This window comes from Staurois parvus, unplaced genomic scaffold (assembly GCF_062004578.1).
Source record: "Staurois parvus isolate SC_StPar_1 unplaced genomic scaffold, SC_StPar_1.0 ptg000470l, whole genome shotgun sequence".
NCBI classification, from domain to species: Eukaryota; Metazoa; Chordata; class Amphibia; order Anura; family Ranidae; genus Staurois; species Staurois parvus.
In genome coordinates this window covers 2,593,149-2,610,000 of record NW_028318266.1, presented here as the reverse complement: position 1 = coordinate 2,610,000, position 16,852 = coordinate 2,593,149, and the positions used below count along the sequence as shown (strand labels likewise).

The 16,852-nt window shown below is 42.4% G+C and overlaps 1 protein-coding gene across 1 annotated transcript; it reads right to left on the bottom strand.

Moving 5' to 3' along the window:
- Window positions 1–14,703: 14,703 nt before the first annotated feature.
- On the bottom strand, window positions 14,704–15,636 carry LOC149452522 (olfactory receptor 1-like). Its single transcript, XM_089689186.1, has one exon. The coding sequence runs from the start codon at window positions 15,634–15,636 to the stop codon at window positions 14,704–14,706; it is 933 nt and encodes a 310-aa protein (XP_089545312.1).
- Window positions 15,637–16,852: the final 1,216 nt, after the last annotated feature.

Genomic DNA, 16,852 nt, shown 5'->3' with positions numbered 1-16,852 from the left:
CAGAGAAATCTCATGTAAGCACAGGGAAAGCATACAAACTCCATGCAGGAGGCACCTTGGTCGGGAATTGAACCCATGACCCATTTATTGCAAGGCAGACGTGCTAACCACTAAGCCACTGTGCCGCCCATAAAGTAATATTAAAGGCTCAGATTTTATTTTAATACCAAACATGTTAGTGCCCCTGATGACGTTACCTGTGACGAAACACGTAGGGTGGAGCCACGCACACACGCTACTGCGCATGCGCGAATCGCCGGTGGCCATTTTGGAAACTGGCAAGTTTGGATTTTTTGCCAGTCAATGCCTAATGATGTTTGCTTACATGTGAGTGCAACCATACTTTAAATAAATGTTTTCATTATGGTTTTATACTATGTGGAGAGTTCTTTCTTTGCATGTTCCCCACTACAAGTCCAAGCCGTATCCTGAATGGTTTAGTTACCCTAATTAAGGTCCACTGTTTGGAAGATCTTTATCTACCGTTTTGGTGATCTGGAGGAGGATTCGAGTGACTGGCTTTCTGGGTCGTTTAATAAAGCGCAATTGACCGCTCCTAACAGGGGGTCATGCCTTTCTGGTAAGCCTTCCGTATGAGTGGTTGGTGACACCACAACTGTCCTTGGAGTTCTTATGTTTCATCACAGCCTCTGGGACTTTTCTTTTATTTCTGGATGGACTTTTTGTTTTGACACATTTTTCACTGTTTTCTTATGATGATTTGTAACTTTTTAAGCGCTGCACTTTTATGTATTTAATGTTATACTTACTTGCTGTGTGCAGTGGTTTTCAACAGAGCAGCCCATATCCTCTTCTTCTCGGGTCCCTCGCCAGTGCTCCTTGGTCCTCCCCCTTGACCAGTGCTCCCAATAGCAAGCTGCTTGGTATGGGGCTACGAGCATGTGCTTGCTCTCTCCATCAGATTCATAGAGCCGTGCTCAGCCCCACCCACCGCTCTCTTCTTATTAGCTCACTGGCTATAATTAAAAAAAGTGGAAACCAATGGCTCAGCCAATCAGGAGAGAGAGACCTGGGACAGCCGAGGCTCCCATGCACATTACTGGTTTGAGAGGGGGGTCAGGTGAGCATTGGGGGTGGGAGGGCTGTGGGGGAGAGCAGTACACAGAAGGTTTTTTAAGTAATTCTAAAGGTTTACATTTTTTTTTACAAAAATAACAAACGTTACACTCACCTGACCTGTGTAGTGGTTTTGCACAGAGCAGTCTGGATCCTGCTCTTCTCAGGTCCCCCGCTGGCACTCCTGGCTCCTCCCTCCTGTCAGGTGTCCCCACAGCAAGCAAAGGACACCCGAGCATGCGCACTCCCCAGCAGCTGCTCCATGTGTCCATTCACGGGTTCAGCTCCACCTCCTCTCTCTTCTCATTGGCCCACTGGCTGTGATTGATAGCAGTGGGAGCCAATAGCTCACCCAAAGAAGAGAGGGAGTTCTGGGATAAAGGAGACTCCAGTGCACATCGCTGAATCATGTGGGGGATTAGGTGAGGGTGCATGCGCGCCCCCTACCTGAATCTGCAATATCACACACACACATATATGTGTGTGTGTGATTTTGCACAGCTGTGTCGCCCTGTAGCAGTATTTCTTCTATATTGCGGTGCAGAACGGGTTAAAAATATTTAAAAAAAATATTCTTCCCAAATATATTGACATATATTTGAAAGACAACAATTTTGGCTGTGTTCAGGATATAAAAAAGAAATATATACAGTGGGGCAAAAAAGTATTTAGTCAGCCACCAATTGTGCAAGTTCTCCCACTTAAAAAGATGAGAGAGGCCTGTAATTGGCATCATAGGTAGACCTCAACTATGAGAGACAAAATGAGAAAACAAATCCAATCACATTGGCTGATTTGGAAAGAATTTATTTGCAAATTAAGGTGGAAAATAAGTATTTGGTGAATATGAAAAGTTCATGTCAATACTTTGTTATATATCCTTTGTTGGCAATGACAGAGGTCAGACGTTTCCTGTAAGTCCTCACAAGGTTGGCACACACTGTTGCTGGTATGTTGGCCCATCCTCCATGCAGATCTCCTCTAGAGCAGTGATGTTTTGGGGCTGTCGCTGGGCAACACGGACTTTCAACTCCCTCCAAAGGTTTTCTATGGGGTTGAGATGTGGAGACTGGCTAGGCCACTCCAGGACCTTGAAATGCTTCTTATGAAGCCGGGCGGTTTGTTTGGGTTCATTGTCATGTTGGAAGACCCAGCCACGTTTCATCTTCAATGCCCTTGCTGATGGAAGGAGGTTTGCACTCAAAATCTCACGTTACATGGCCCCATTCATTCTGTCCTGTACATGGATCAGTTGTCCTGGTCCCTTTGCGGAGAAATAGCCCCAAATCATGTTGTTGCCACCCCCATGCTTCACAGTAGGTATGGTGTTCTTTGGATGCAACTCAGCATTCTCTCTCCTCCAAACACGACGAGTTGTGTTTCTACCAAACAGTTCTATTCTGGTTTCATCTGACCATATGACATTCTCCCAATCCTCTTCTGGATCATCCAAATGCTCTCTAACAAATTCAGACGGGCCCGGACATGTACTGGCTTAAGCAGGGGGACACGTCTGGCACTGCAGGATCTGAGTCCCTGGTGGCGTAGTGTGTTACTGATGGTAGCCTTTGTTACGTTGATCCCAGCTCTCTGCAGGTCATTCACTAGGTCCCACCGTGTGGTTCTGGGATTTTTGCTCACCGTTCTTGTGATCATTTTGACCCCACGGGGTGAGATCTTGCGTGGAGCCCCAGATCGAGGGAGATTATCAGTGGTCTTGTATGTCTTCCATTTTCTAATTATTGCTCCCACAGTGGATTTGTTCACACCAAGCTGCTTGCCTATTGCAGATTCAGTCTTCCCAGCCTGGTGCAGGTCTACAATTTTGTTTCTGATGTCCTTCGACAGCTCTTTGGTCTTCACCATAGTGGAGTTTGGAGTGTGACTGTTTGAGGTTGTGGACAGGTGTCTTTTACACTGATAAGTTCAAACAGGTGCCATTGATACAGGTAATGAGTGCAGGACAGAGGAGCCTCTTAAAGAAGAAGGTACAGGTCTGTGAGAGCCAGAAATCTTGCTTGTTTGTAGGTGACCAAATACTTGTTTTCCACCATAATTTGCAAATAAATTCTTTCCAAATCAGCCAATGTGATTGTCTGGATTTGTTTTCTCATTTTGTCTCTCATAGTTGAGGTCTACCTATGATGCCAATTACAGGCCTCTCTCATCTTTGTAAGTGGGAGAACTTGCACAATTGGTGGCTGACTAAATACTTTTTTGCCCCACCGTATATGTGTGTGTGTGTGTGTGTGTATATGTATATATATATATATATATATATATGTATATATATAGTATGTTGAAGTGTGTTTTTTATATATTAAAAAGTATATGAAAAATATTTTTAAAAATACATTTTCAAATATATTTCTTTGCAAATAAATCTTATCTACTTTTTTGGAATGCATTTACAAATGTATGTAAAATTGTATGTTACAATTACATTTTTATGTGTTAAAAAAATCTGAAGAATATATTTAAAAAATATATATTTTTAAATATATGCCTTAGAAAATATATGTAAATTTAAATTTTTTACAATACATGTTAAAATATATTACTGTAGGCCAATATATTGTAACTACTGTATATGTCACATATATTATTATTATTATTATACAGGATTTATATATTATTATTATTATACAGGATTTATATATTATTATTATTATACAGGATTTATATATTATTATTATTATACAGGATTTATATGGCGCCAACAGTTTGCTCAGTGCTTTACAATATAACGGGAGACAATACAGCAACAATACAGTTCAATACAAGAGGGAAAGGAGGGCCTGATCCTGGGAGCTTTCTTTTCTAAATAAATTGGAAATATATTTCTCTTCCATGCAGGGGCGGACTGATTGCCCCCGGGCAATAGGGGATCATGGGGCCCCTGTGTCCTTGCCCAAACTCAAAAACGCCTATGAAAAAGGTACCAGGGGCATCTTATGGGGCCCCCTACTGACCCCGGGCCCTTGGGCAGTTTCCAAATGGTCAGTCCGCCCCTGCTTCCATGTGAGTTCCAACATAGAAATTGCATATAAAAAAAAAGATAATCAGAAATTCTAGAGAGCTTGACCTTAACCACTTCCCCGCTCACCATTTTACACCCATATGGATCATACCAATGTTTTTCTTTTCTGCTAGAAACCTGTTTATTTGACAATAGCTTTGTCATTACGTAAAGTGTTACTAAACCCACAACAGTAAAATCAGTCTGTATAGGCAGTAAAGCATGCTTGTTATACTCACTGTGGAAACCAAGGGGTTAATCAACTGTATTGTGTAAAAAGGCTGTTTGATCCTGTCTTCTCTGATCCTCCCCTTCTTCCAGTGTCCCCCCTCTTATCTCCTGATAGGACATATTGTGTGGAGTCACTCTGCACATGCTCAGTTTAGTGTGTACTGCTGGAGAGGATTTTTTTTGTCTTGGGAAAGTGCATGTGATCAGCACAGGGTCAATCAGCACTGTCCAGAAAGAGATCAGGGGTCCTGCATCCTCCTAGAGCAAAATAAAAACTTCTACAAGCTTTAAAATGTGCTCTGCTGGACACTGATAGAAGTTACTAGACTGCTCTAACTGCTGATGAGAAAAGGTATTTAGTGGTTTATATTTACTGAAATAATTGCATTTCCATGTTCTGTGTACTGTGGGAGAGCAGATATAGTGAATGCAGGGTTCGGGGAGACCAGATATAGTGCATGTAAGGTCAGGGGAGACCAGATATAGTGAATGCAGGGTCCGGGGAGACCAGATATAGTGAATGCAGGGTCCGGGGAGATCAGATATAGTGAATGCAGGGTTGGGGGAGAGCAGATATAGTGAATGCAAGGTCAGGGTAGACTGGATATAGTGAATGCAGGCTCGAGGGAGAGCGGATATAGTGAATGCAGGGTCCGGGGAGAGCAGATATAGTGAATGCAGGGTCCGGCAAGACCAGATATAGTGCATGCAAGGTCAGGGGAGACTGAATATAGTGAATGCAGGGTCCGGGGAGACCGGATATAGTGAATGCAGGGTCCGGGGAGACCAGATATAGTGAATGCAGGGTCCGGGGAGACCAGATATAGTGAATGCAGGGTCCGGGGAGAGCGGATATAGTGAATGCAGGGTTGGGGGAGAGCAGATATAGTGAATGCAGGGTCCGGGGAGAGCAGATATAGTGAATGCAGGGTCCGGGGAGAGCAGATATAGTGAATGCGGGGTCCGGGGAGACCAGATATAGTGAATGCAGGGTCCGGCAAGACCAGATATAGTGAATGCAGGGTCGGAGGAGAGCAGATATAGTGAATTCAGGGTCCGGGGAGACCGGATATAGTGAATGCATGGTCGGGGGACAGCGGATATAGTGAATGCAGGGTCCGGGGAGACCAGATATAGTGAATGCAGGGTCCGGCAAGACCAGATATAGTGAATGCAGGGTCGGGGAGAGCAGATATAGTGAATGCAGGGTCCGGGGAGACCGGATATAGTGAATGCAGGGTCCGGGGAGACCGGATATAGTGAATGCAGGGTCCGGGGAAACCGGATATAGTGAATGCAGGGTCTGGGAGAGTGGATATAGTGAATGCAGGGTCCGGGGAGACCATATATAGTGAATGCAGGGTCCGGGGAGACCAGATATAGTGAATGCAGGGTCCGGGGAGAGCGGATATAGTGAATGCAGGGTCCAGGGAGACCGGATATAGTGAATGCAGGGTCCAGGGAGACTGGATATAGTGAATGCAGGGTCGGGGGAGAGCGAATATAGTGAATGCAGGGTCCGGAGAGACCAGATATAGTGAATGCAGGGTCCGGCAAGACCAGATATAGTGAATGCAGGGTCGGGGGAGAGCAGATATAGTGAATGCAGGGTCCGGGGAGACCGGATATAGTGAATGCAGGGTCCGGGGAGACCGGATATAGTGAATGCAGGGTCCGGGGAAACCGGATATAGTGAATGCAGGGTCTGGGAGAGTGGATATAGTGAATGCAGGGTCCGGGGAGACCAGATATAGTGAATGTAGGGTCCGGGGAGACCAGATATAGTGAATGCAGGGTCCGGGGAGAGCGGATATAGTGAATGCAGGGTTCAGGGAGACCGGATATAGTGAATGCAGGGTCCGGGGAGACCAGACATAGTGAATGTAGGGTCCGGGAAGACCGGATATAGTGAATGCAGGGTCCGGGGAGACCAGACATAGTGAATGCAGGGTCCGGGAAGACCGGATATAGTGAATGCAGGGTCCGGGGAGACCAGATAGAGTGAATGCAGGGTCCGGGGAGACCGGATATAGTGAATGCAGGTTCTGGGAGAGTGGATATAGTGAATGCGGGGTCCAAGGAGACCAGATATAGTGCATGCAGGGTCCAGGGAGACCAGATATAGTGAATGCAGGGACCGGGGAGACCGGATATAGTGAATGCAGGGTCCGGGGAGACCAGATATAGTGAATGCAGGGTCCGGGGAGACCGGATATAGTGAATGCAGGGTCCGGGGAGACCGGCTATAGTGAATGCGGGGTTCTGGGAGAGTGGATATAGTGAATGCGGGGTCCGGGGAGACCAGATATAGTGCATGCAGGGTCCGAGGAGACCAGATGTAGTGCATGCAGGGTCCAGGATTTAGTTACTCTTTAAAGCGATTGTAAACCTCAGACATGGAATATGAACAAAGCATATCCCTCTATAGTGTGTACTTGTCTCAGTCCAGAGCACTAAGTGTCATTTCTATCTGCTGATTCCTTCCTCTGCTATCAGTATGAGTCACTTATAACAAGTTTTCTTGACACCAAGAGAAAAATGGTGACAGGGGAGGGACCTCCAGCAGACTTACAAATTCTCCCAGCTCCGTTCCTTTGAGTTGTGTGGAGGGGGGTGTTCCTTCCCTCCAATCAGCTCTCATGGCTTTCCTTACTGAGCTCTGCAGAGTGTAATTTCAGCTTCCTGCCCCCTTTTTCTGAACTTTCAGACAAGCTTTATAAATTCAGCACTTTGAATGGATGTAGAGTATAGAGAGCTGCAGATAAAAAGGTACAACTCATGTAGGAGGATTTGTTTAATCTCTGTGTATCACCTGAGGCCAATCACTGCACTGGGTATGTATAAGCGTTTACACCCACTTTAAGTAATACATATATTGTTTTTTAAGGACAAACAAGGTTTCTCTATCTTGGTGGTGCCACTAGAAGGAAACAATGTTCTATGTGGGTGGTGTTAGTAGAAGGAAAAAATCCACCTGTGTTAGTGGTGACGATGGAAGGATGGAAGGAAAAAAATAGCCCCTGCTTTGGTGGTGTCACTAGAGGAAAGAAATGTCCCTCCATCAGTGGATTAACTGGAAAGAAAAATGTCCCTGCATTAGTGATGACACTGGAAGGAAAAAAAGTATCTGCTTTGGTGGTGTCACTGGAGGAAAAAAAATGTCCCTGCATCAGTTGTGTCAATAGAAGAAAAAATGTCCCTGCATTGATGGTGTCACTGAAAAGAAAAAAGCCCCTGCACTGGTGGTGTCACTGAAAGGAAAAATATAGCCCCTGAATTGGTGTCACTGGAGGGAAAATAGTCCTGCATTGGTGGTTTCACTGGAAGAAAAAAAGTCACAGTGTGAGTGGTGTCACTGGAAGGAGAAATGTCCCTGTGTTAGCGGAGTCAAAATGTGTTGGCTTTGCAATCAAACTTGTTTTAGAGAGCAGCAGCACTGCCAAACACATTTGTTTCATGTTCTACATCTTTTTATCTATCAGTTAAATAAGGCCGATATTTCCAGTAAACAATGTACAGTACGGAGGACTTTGTTATGTAATGACAATGTTACCTTCAGATCAACAGGCCCATAGCAGAAATGAAAAAATTTCTCAATAAATACATTTACAAAAAAAAAAAGTCTATGATTTCCATGTGTCTGTGAAGCCTACCTGAGCTGTTGTCACTGACCCTCCACCCTATGACACCACAAATCTGTCCTTCTAGATATCCTGGCCAATCCGGAAGAATTATTGCCAGCTCCGATTATTTGGCCATTGGCCTCAAAACAAATTCCTCCAAATTCTGGCCTTTCTCGGATGAATCATTGGTGAGAAGAGAGATTTGGTCTGTTCAGGCAAAGTCAGATTTTTTTTCCCCCCATGTGTTGAGTCGCCTTTATATAATGTGAAAAGTGGAGTGGAAAACTCCTCAGGGGATGTGATCATATCACAATGATTAGCAGCTACCTGAGGTTCTATTTTTAGGACTAATTATTGTCATTAAAAAAAATAAAAGTGTATCATATAAAATATAAAATCAGACATATAATCCAAGAACAAATGGCAAAGACCAAAACTAAGAAAAGGAAAAATAAAAAAATATAATAATAATGAAAAAAAAAATAAATAAATAAATAAAATATATATATATATATATATATATATATATATATATATATATATATATAAAACTAAGATCTCATAAATAAAAAAATAATTAAAAAATTATATATATATATATACTGTGTGTATATATATATATATATATATATAGATAGATAGATATAGGTGAAACTCAAAAAATTATAATATGGTGCAAAAGTTCATTTATTTCAGTGCAGCAACTTAAAAGGTGAAATATATGAGATAGACTCATTACATGCAAAGCAAGATAGTTCAAGCCGTGATTTGTCATCATTGTGATGATTATGGCTTACAGTTCATGAAAACCCCAAATCCACAATCTCAGAAAATGAGAATATTGTGAAAAGGTGGAATATTCTCAGCTCAAAGTGTCCCACTCTAATCAGATAATTAAGCCATAACACCTGCAAAGGGTTCCTGAGCCTTTAAATGGTCTCTCAGTCTGGTTCAGTAGGAATCACAATCATGGGAAAGACTGCTGACCTGACAGTTGTGCAGAAAATCATCATTGACACCCTCCATTTGGAGGGAAAGCCTCAAAAGGTAATTGCAAAAGAAGTTGGATGTTCCCAAAGTGCTGTATCAAAGCACATTAATAGAAAGTTATGTGGAAGGGAAAAGTGTGGAAGAAAAAGGTGCACAAGCAGCAGGGATGACCACAGCCTGAAGAGGATTGTCAGGAAAAGGCCATTCAAAAGTGTTGGGGACTTTCACAAGGAGTGGACTGAGGCTGGAGTCAGTGCAGCAAGAGCCACCACACACAGACGGATCCTGGACATGGGCTTCAAATGTCGTATTCCTCTTGTCAAGCCGCTCCTGAACAACAAACAACATCAGAAGTGTCTTACCTGGGCTAAAGAAAAACAGACCTGGTCTGTTGCTCAGTGGTCCAAAGTCCTCTTTTCTGATGAGAGCAACTTTTGCATCTCATTTGGAAACCAAGGACCCCGAGTATGGAGGAAGAATGGAGAGTCCCAAGGACCCCGAGTATGGGGGAAGAATGGAGAGGCCCAAGGACCCAGTGAATGGAAGAGGAATGGAGAGGCACAAGGACCCCGAGTATGGAGGAAGAATGGAGAGGCCCAAGGACCCTGAGTATGGAGGAAGAATGGAGAGGCCCAAGGACCCCGAGTATGGAGGAAGAATGGAGAGGCACACACTGCAAGATGCTTGAAGTCCAGTGTGAAGTTTCCACAGTCTGTGTTGATTTGGGGAGCCATGTCATCTGCTGGTGTTGGTCCACTGTGCTTCATTAAGTCCAGGGTCAACGCAGCCGTCTATGCATAAAAGTGGCCAACGCAGCCGTCTAACAGGTGATTTTGGAGCACTTCATGCTTCCTTCCACAGACGAGCTTTATGGGGATGCTGACTTCATTTTCCAGCAGGACTTGGCACCTGCCCACACTGTCAAAAGCACCAAAACCTGGTTCAATGACTGTGGGATTACTGTGCTTGATTGGCCAGCAAACTCGCCTGACCTGAACCTCATAGAGAATCTATGGGGCATTGCCAAGAGAAAGATGAGAGACATGAGACCGAACAATGCACAAGAGCCGAAGGCTGCTATTGAAGCATCCTGGTCTTCCATAACACCTCAGCAGTGCCACAGGCTGATAGCTTCCATGCCACGTCACATTGAGGCAGTAATTGCTGCAAAAGGAGCCCAAACCAAGTACTGAGTACATATGCAGCTTCTACTTTTCAGAGGTCCGATATTGTTCTATGTACAATCCTTGTTTTATTGATTGCATGGAATATTCTCATTTTCTGAGATTGTGGATTTGGGGTTTTCATGAGCTGTAAGCCATAATCATCACAATGATGACAAATCACGGCTTGAACTATCTTGCTTTGCATGGAATGAGTCTATCTCATATATTAGTTTCACCTTTTAATTTGCTGCACTGAAATAAATGAACTTTTGCACCATATTCTAATTTTTTGAGTTTCACCTGTGTGTATATATATATACAGTATATATAAAATTAAAGTCTCATATATACAAAAAATATAATAATAATAAAAAACAAAAACAAAAAAAAAATATATGTATAAAATGAAAGTCTCATAAATAAAAAAAATACTAATAATATATATATATAAAATTAAAGTCAAACATTCGATGAAAAAAAACCGTAATGATGTCAATCCACCACCATAAAATGCTCTTGCTTGCAGTAAAGTAAAAGTAAAAAAAACCTCACCAAAATGATGGCTGCTACTACAACGTCATGAACGCCCCTGTGTTGAAACAAAAATTCCAAAGGTGAACATGGCTGGCAAATGTATTTATTTATTTCAGGTACTTATATAGCGCTGTCAATTTATGCAGCACTTTACATATATATTGTACATTCACATCAGTCCCTAACCCTCAAGGGGCGTACAATCTAAGGTCCCTAACTCACATTCATACATACACATACTAGGGACAATTTAGACAGGATCCATTTCACCTACCAGCATGTCTTTGGAGTGTGGGAGGAAACTGGAGCACCCAGAGGAATCCCATGCAGGCACAGGGAGAACATGCAAACTCCAGGCAGGTGGTGCTGTGGTTGCGATTTGAACCAATGGCTCGAGTACTGCCAACTGTAAGTGCTAACCATTTAGCCACTGTGCTGCAAGTGACTGTATCCATAGGTGTCACTCTTTCTGGTCGGGCTGTGGTGAAATAAAGCTTGCAAGGAGCAGATATACTTCTAATAGTGTAGTATTTATTAGAAATCCATAAAATTAATATCAAGTACAACAAAGAAATGTAAGCTTACAAAGATGGCCTCTGCCGACCCGGAATCGTGCAGCAGTGTGATGTCAGCACTAGACACTCATCCCCAACGAGTTTCGTCCAATAGGACATTATTAATTTTTTTATACACATTGATTTAGGTTTAGTATACTACCTACTGGTGTCAGCTGTCTTACATTTTTTAAAGTCAGAGCGGATATTGTTTGTTTTATTGTAATTAATGTCATAGGAATCACACAGCGTTGTGACATCAGCACTGTACACTCCTCCCTGATGAGTTTCGTCCAATAGGACATTATCCATTTTTTATGCACATTGATTTAGGTTTAGTATACTACCTATTAGTTTCAGCTGGTTTACATTTTTAAATTCAGAGCAGATATTGTTTATTTTATTGTAATTAATATCATAGGAATCACGCAGCAGCGTTACATCAGCACTGTACACTCCTCCCCAACAAGATTTGTCCAATAAGACATTATCCATTTTGTATGCACATTGATTTAGGTTTAGTATACTACCTATTGGTGTCAGCTGCCTTACATTTTTAAAGTCAGAACGGATATTGTTTGTTTTATTATAATTACTGTCATAGAAATGTATAAACAAGATACACTATATTGCCAAAAGAATTGTGCCAGCCCTCCAAATCACTGGATTTGAGTGTTCCTATCACCTCCGTGGCCACAGGTGTATAAAATCAAGCACCTAGGCATCTGGTCCCTCCTCCTTAGCCTCATCTGCATCTTCCTCTGTTCAGTTGCTTCCTCCAGCCAGTGCAGCCTTTCAGAGTGGACCATGGAGGCTGTCATTTTTAGAACCCCACCTCCCTTGGTGGTCCAAACCAGCAGTCCCTGAGTCTTGTTCTGCCCACTACAGCAAGCAGGGATGGAAATACATTCCTGCTTCCTGTAGATAGAATTACAGATGGGATGTGCCAAGACAGGTGGCTGGGGGAATAGGAGGCATAGCGGACACCAGTCTTACAAACAGGAAACCCCTGGGAATTAATGGTTTGATTTGAAAATCATTAGGCTATTTCAGAGCAACTACTGAGTTAACAAGAAGATGGATGACATATTCATTCAAGATAGGAAATCAGCAACAAGGACAAAAGTTTTTGCTTGGAGTACTGCTTTAAATGAAAGTAGTCTGGACACAATGTTACTTTAATAATGGTTGATTCAGTAAAATAACATAATTTTCTATGCAAATGTAAGCACAACTTAGGTGAAAAAGTGGGTGCATCAACTTTAAAATGAATTTTGTTCTCACATTTTAATACTGTAACTGACTGCATTATAAGAGTAACAAAAATTTAACTCTATTCCTTTAAAAAATATAATGAAGTAATAATTAGGTAATTTCAAATTAATAATGAACCCAAAGAAGACATTTAGATTACCCATGTCCACCTAAAATTGAACACTCGGTTGTAGGTAGCATTGACAATTGCTATTTCATTAATGTATTCCTAACATTATACCTTATTTGATGAGATGTGGTGGGATAATACACTGCTCAAAAAATGAAAGGAACACTTTGAAAACACATCAGATCTCAATGGGGAAAATCTCACGCTGGTTATCTATATTGGATAATGTGTTAGGAACGTAAGGATGCCCCATCGTTTGATGGAAATGAAAATGATCGACCTACAGAGGACTGAATTCAAAGACACCCCAAAAAATCAAAGTGAAAAAATGATGCAGCAGGCGAGTCCATTTTGCTGAAATGTCATTGCAGCAACTCAAAATGGTCCTCAGTAGTCTGTATGGCCCCCACATGCTTGTATGTATGCCTGACAACATCGGGGCATGCTCCTAATGAGACGACGGATAGTGTCCTGGGGTAGTTCCTCCCAGATCTGGACCAATGCATCACTGAGCTCCTGGACAGTCTGAGGTGCAACCTGGGGGCATTGGATGGACCTAAACATGATATCCCATGTTGAGGTGTTCTATTGGATTTAGGTCAGGCGAGTGTGGGGGTCATTCAATGGTATCAATTCCTTCATCCTCCAGGAACTGCCTGCATACTCTCTCCACATGAGGCCGGGCATTGTCGTCCTCCAGGAGGAACCGAGGACCCACTGCACCAGCATAAGGTCTGACAATGGATCTAAGGATTTTATCCCAATACCTAATGGCAGTCAGGGTGCCATTGTCTAGCGTGTAGAGGTCTGTGCATCCCTCCATGGATATGCCTCCCCAGACCATCACTGACCAACTACCAAAACGGTTATGCTGAACGATGTTACAGGCAGCAGAACATTCTCCACGGCTTCTCCAGACCCTTTCACGTCTGTCACATGTGCTCAGGGTGAACCTGCTCTCATCTGTGAAAAGCACAGGGCGCCTGTGCTAGACCTGCCAAATCTAGTGTTCAATGGCAAATTCCAATTGAGCTCTATGGGGCCGGGCAGTGAGTACAGGGCCACTAGAGGAAATCGGGCCCTCAGGCCACCCTCATGAAGTCTGTTTCTGATTGTTTGGTCAGAGACATTCACATCAGTGGCCTGCTGGAGGTCATTTTGTAGGGCTCTGGCAGTGCTCATCCTGTTCCTCCTTGCACAAAGGATCAGATACCAGTCCTGCTGATGGGTTAAGGACCTTCTATGACCCTGTATAGCCCTCCTAGAGTAACTACCTGTCTCCTGGAATCTCCTCCATGCTCTTGAGTCTGTGCTGGGAGACACAGCAAACCTCCTGGCAATGGCACGTATAGATGTATTGACTGCCTCTGCAAACTTTGTAGGGTCCAGGTATGGCCTCATGCTACCAGTAGTGACACTGAACCTAGCCAAAGGCAAAACTAGTGAAAAACTGTCAGAAAAGATGAGTGGGAAAAAAATGTCAGTGGCCTCCACCTGTAAAAGCATTCCTGTTTTGGGGGTCATCTTATTATTGCCCATCAAGTGTGCCTGTTGTTTATTTCATTAACACCAAAGCAGCTGAAACTGATTAACAACCTCCTCTGCTACTTACCTGAACAGATCAATATCCTAGGAGTTTCATGGACTTGATGCTACACTCTGATTAAAAAGAGTTCCTTTAATTTTTTTGAGCAGTGTATTAAAGCTATTAACAGAACATTTTGCTTAGATTTTCTATACATGCTCATTTAATAGTAGTCAGTGTGCTGGATACAAAGGCTACTGTTTCTCAACCAACTTCAGTTAAATAACTATTTTTATCTCCTTTGGAAACCTGCATAATAAAAAGACACCCAACAGTAGGTTTAAACGAAACACTCTACAATTTGGCATAAACAAGAACTATGAAGGTATGGCTTCAACGCATCTATAATGATCTAAAAGCTCTGAGTTCTCAATCAAATTCAATTAAATATTTATTTTTAACCTATTTGGAAGCCTGAATAATAATAATTAAAATATCAAGTTAGAGGTTCCAAAGCAAACCAAACAATAGATTTATATTAAACATGTTAAGTATTGGCATCTTGTAAACAAAAGCTATGGGGATATAGTTGCGGTATATCTAAATTGTTTTAATATTTCTAAACATTCTTTGAAGAGCTTTTCTGATCTCGTGGTTCTTCAGACTATAGATAATGGGATTCACCATCGGAGTCACCACGATGTATAGAAGGGACCTAAATTTGTTTGCATTAGATGAGTTTTCATCTGATGGTGCCACGTACACAGTCATCAAAGTTCCATAATATGAGCATACAGTGGCCAGGTGTGAGCTACAAGTGGAAAAGGCTTTCCACCTTCCATTGGCTGAAGAGATATTTAATATAGTAATGGCAATTAAGACATATGTAACAATAATAAAGGAAAATGGAGCAAAAAGGCCTAAAACGGACACAGAAAAATCAACTAACAGTAAAACAGAGGTGTCCGAAGTAGACAGCTCTATCAATGGACCAGAATCACAGAAGAAGTGGTCAACTTTATTCTCACCACAGAAATGTAACTGACACATCAAAATCATTTCGCTTGACAAAAAGAAGACCAGCAAGTAAGACCCAACAACCATATTAAGACAAATATGAGGGTTCATGATAGAATGATAACGCATTGGGATACATATGGCTAGATATCGATCATAAGATATAAATACAATAAGAAAACATTGCACAAATCCAAAAATAGCGAAGCAATACATCTGGAAGATGCAGACACTGAAGGATATTGTAATTTCATTCTTGATTATAATATCTAACAACATTGGGAATATGGTGGTGGTTATCATAAGGTCAGCGATTGCCAAGTGTTTGAGGAAGTAGAACATAGGGATTTTTAAATGGTCCTTTGTTGATATTAAAATAATAATGAGAAGGTTCCCATTCAATATCACCATATACGACAAAAGGAACAACATAAAGAAAAGAATTTTAAGTTTATAGAGTCCTTGAAATCCAAGAAGCAAAAGCTCCGTTACTTCAGTTTGATTGTCTTCACACATGTCTTCAAGAAAGAACCCACACAGGAATACAAAAATGATCTTCCTCCTGCAAGTAAGTGAAGATTTTTTAAGTAATTCAGTATCTGTAATTTAACCAGAGTATTGCAAGTCTTACATAAAATAAGTAAAGCAAATATATTCTGATTCCCTTAGTTAGCATCTAAGTGCAAAGAGTTGTCATCTCTCTGCTTCTAGATCACATAAAGTAATAGCAATACCACCCTCTTGTCTGACTTGTTGAGTTTCACCTTCAGCTTTTACAGTCTTTAATGTTCTCAGTATGTTCTCAAAACAGTGAGGGCTGTTCCCAAGGAGGACAGCAGGGCATATTCCCTATACACCATGAAGAGCCTATTTGGTAATCTATCCAGGTTTAATAAGGGTAAGCTGGGCATTTCGGTATTCAAGTATTGGAATTTTAAAAGATAAAATAATGGTAGGATTAAGTAGCATTATCGCCTATCTAGATTAGGATAAGTTGCCCTTACGCAAAGCCATATGATGATTGCTATCCAAACTAATTTCCGTATCAGAAAACCATTGTATGGGGGGGCATGGCTTGGACATGGCAGCATGAACACACTACTCTGAGAGCACTTCCAGGATCACATCCCAGACTGCCAGCCTAGCCCCTAAAGAAAGCCACTTTTCCATGTTTGGTGACAAAAACACCCACAACAGCCAGGGAGCCAAAAACTGTGGAGACTGCTCTCTACTTACTGAGGCAACACATCCCCAGCTTCCACTGCTCCAGCCAAGATGGTGCCATTGAGAACCATACCTGCTAGCTCTGGCCAAAGGAAGTCCACTGCCTCACACCCTCCTGTCAGCCTGGATGTCCCCTCCTCTAGCACCCGCCCAGCATCCCCGATCTTCACACTGGAGTTACCTAGAGCTGATTCTCCAGATGGCTCTACTCACTCCCAGACTATCAGCTTCTGTCATGAGAGTGAACTGAGGGAGATAATGAAAGAGATGACGGCTTCCCTGCCTACTAAACAAAACATCCATGCTATGACTACACCCATATTGAATGCTCTCTCCTGGGAAATCCATGACCTCTGTCAGCAAATTAACTGTGTCGATGAATGTGTGACCTCCATGGAATCCTCCTTGACCACCAGAGATGCACGGCTACCAGCATTGGAGGCCTCACAGTATCATCACCACCTCAGTGATATCCAGCTACATATTGATGATGGGGAGAACTGCAACA

Bases quoted from the DNA above. Each gene is read 5' to 3' on its own strand.
- LOC149452522 (XM_089689186.1), bottom strand. From the start codon at position 15,636: ATGTGTGAAGACAATCAAACTGAAGTAACGGAGCTTTTGCTTCTTGGA.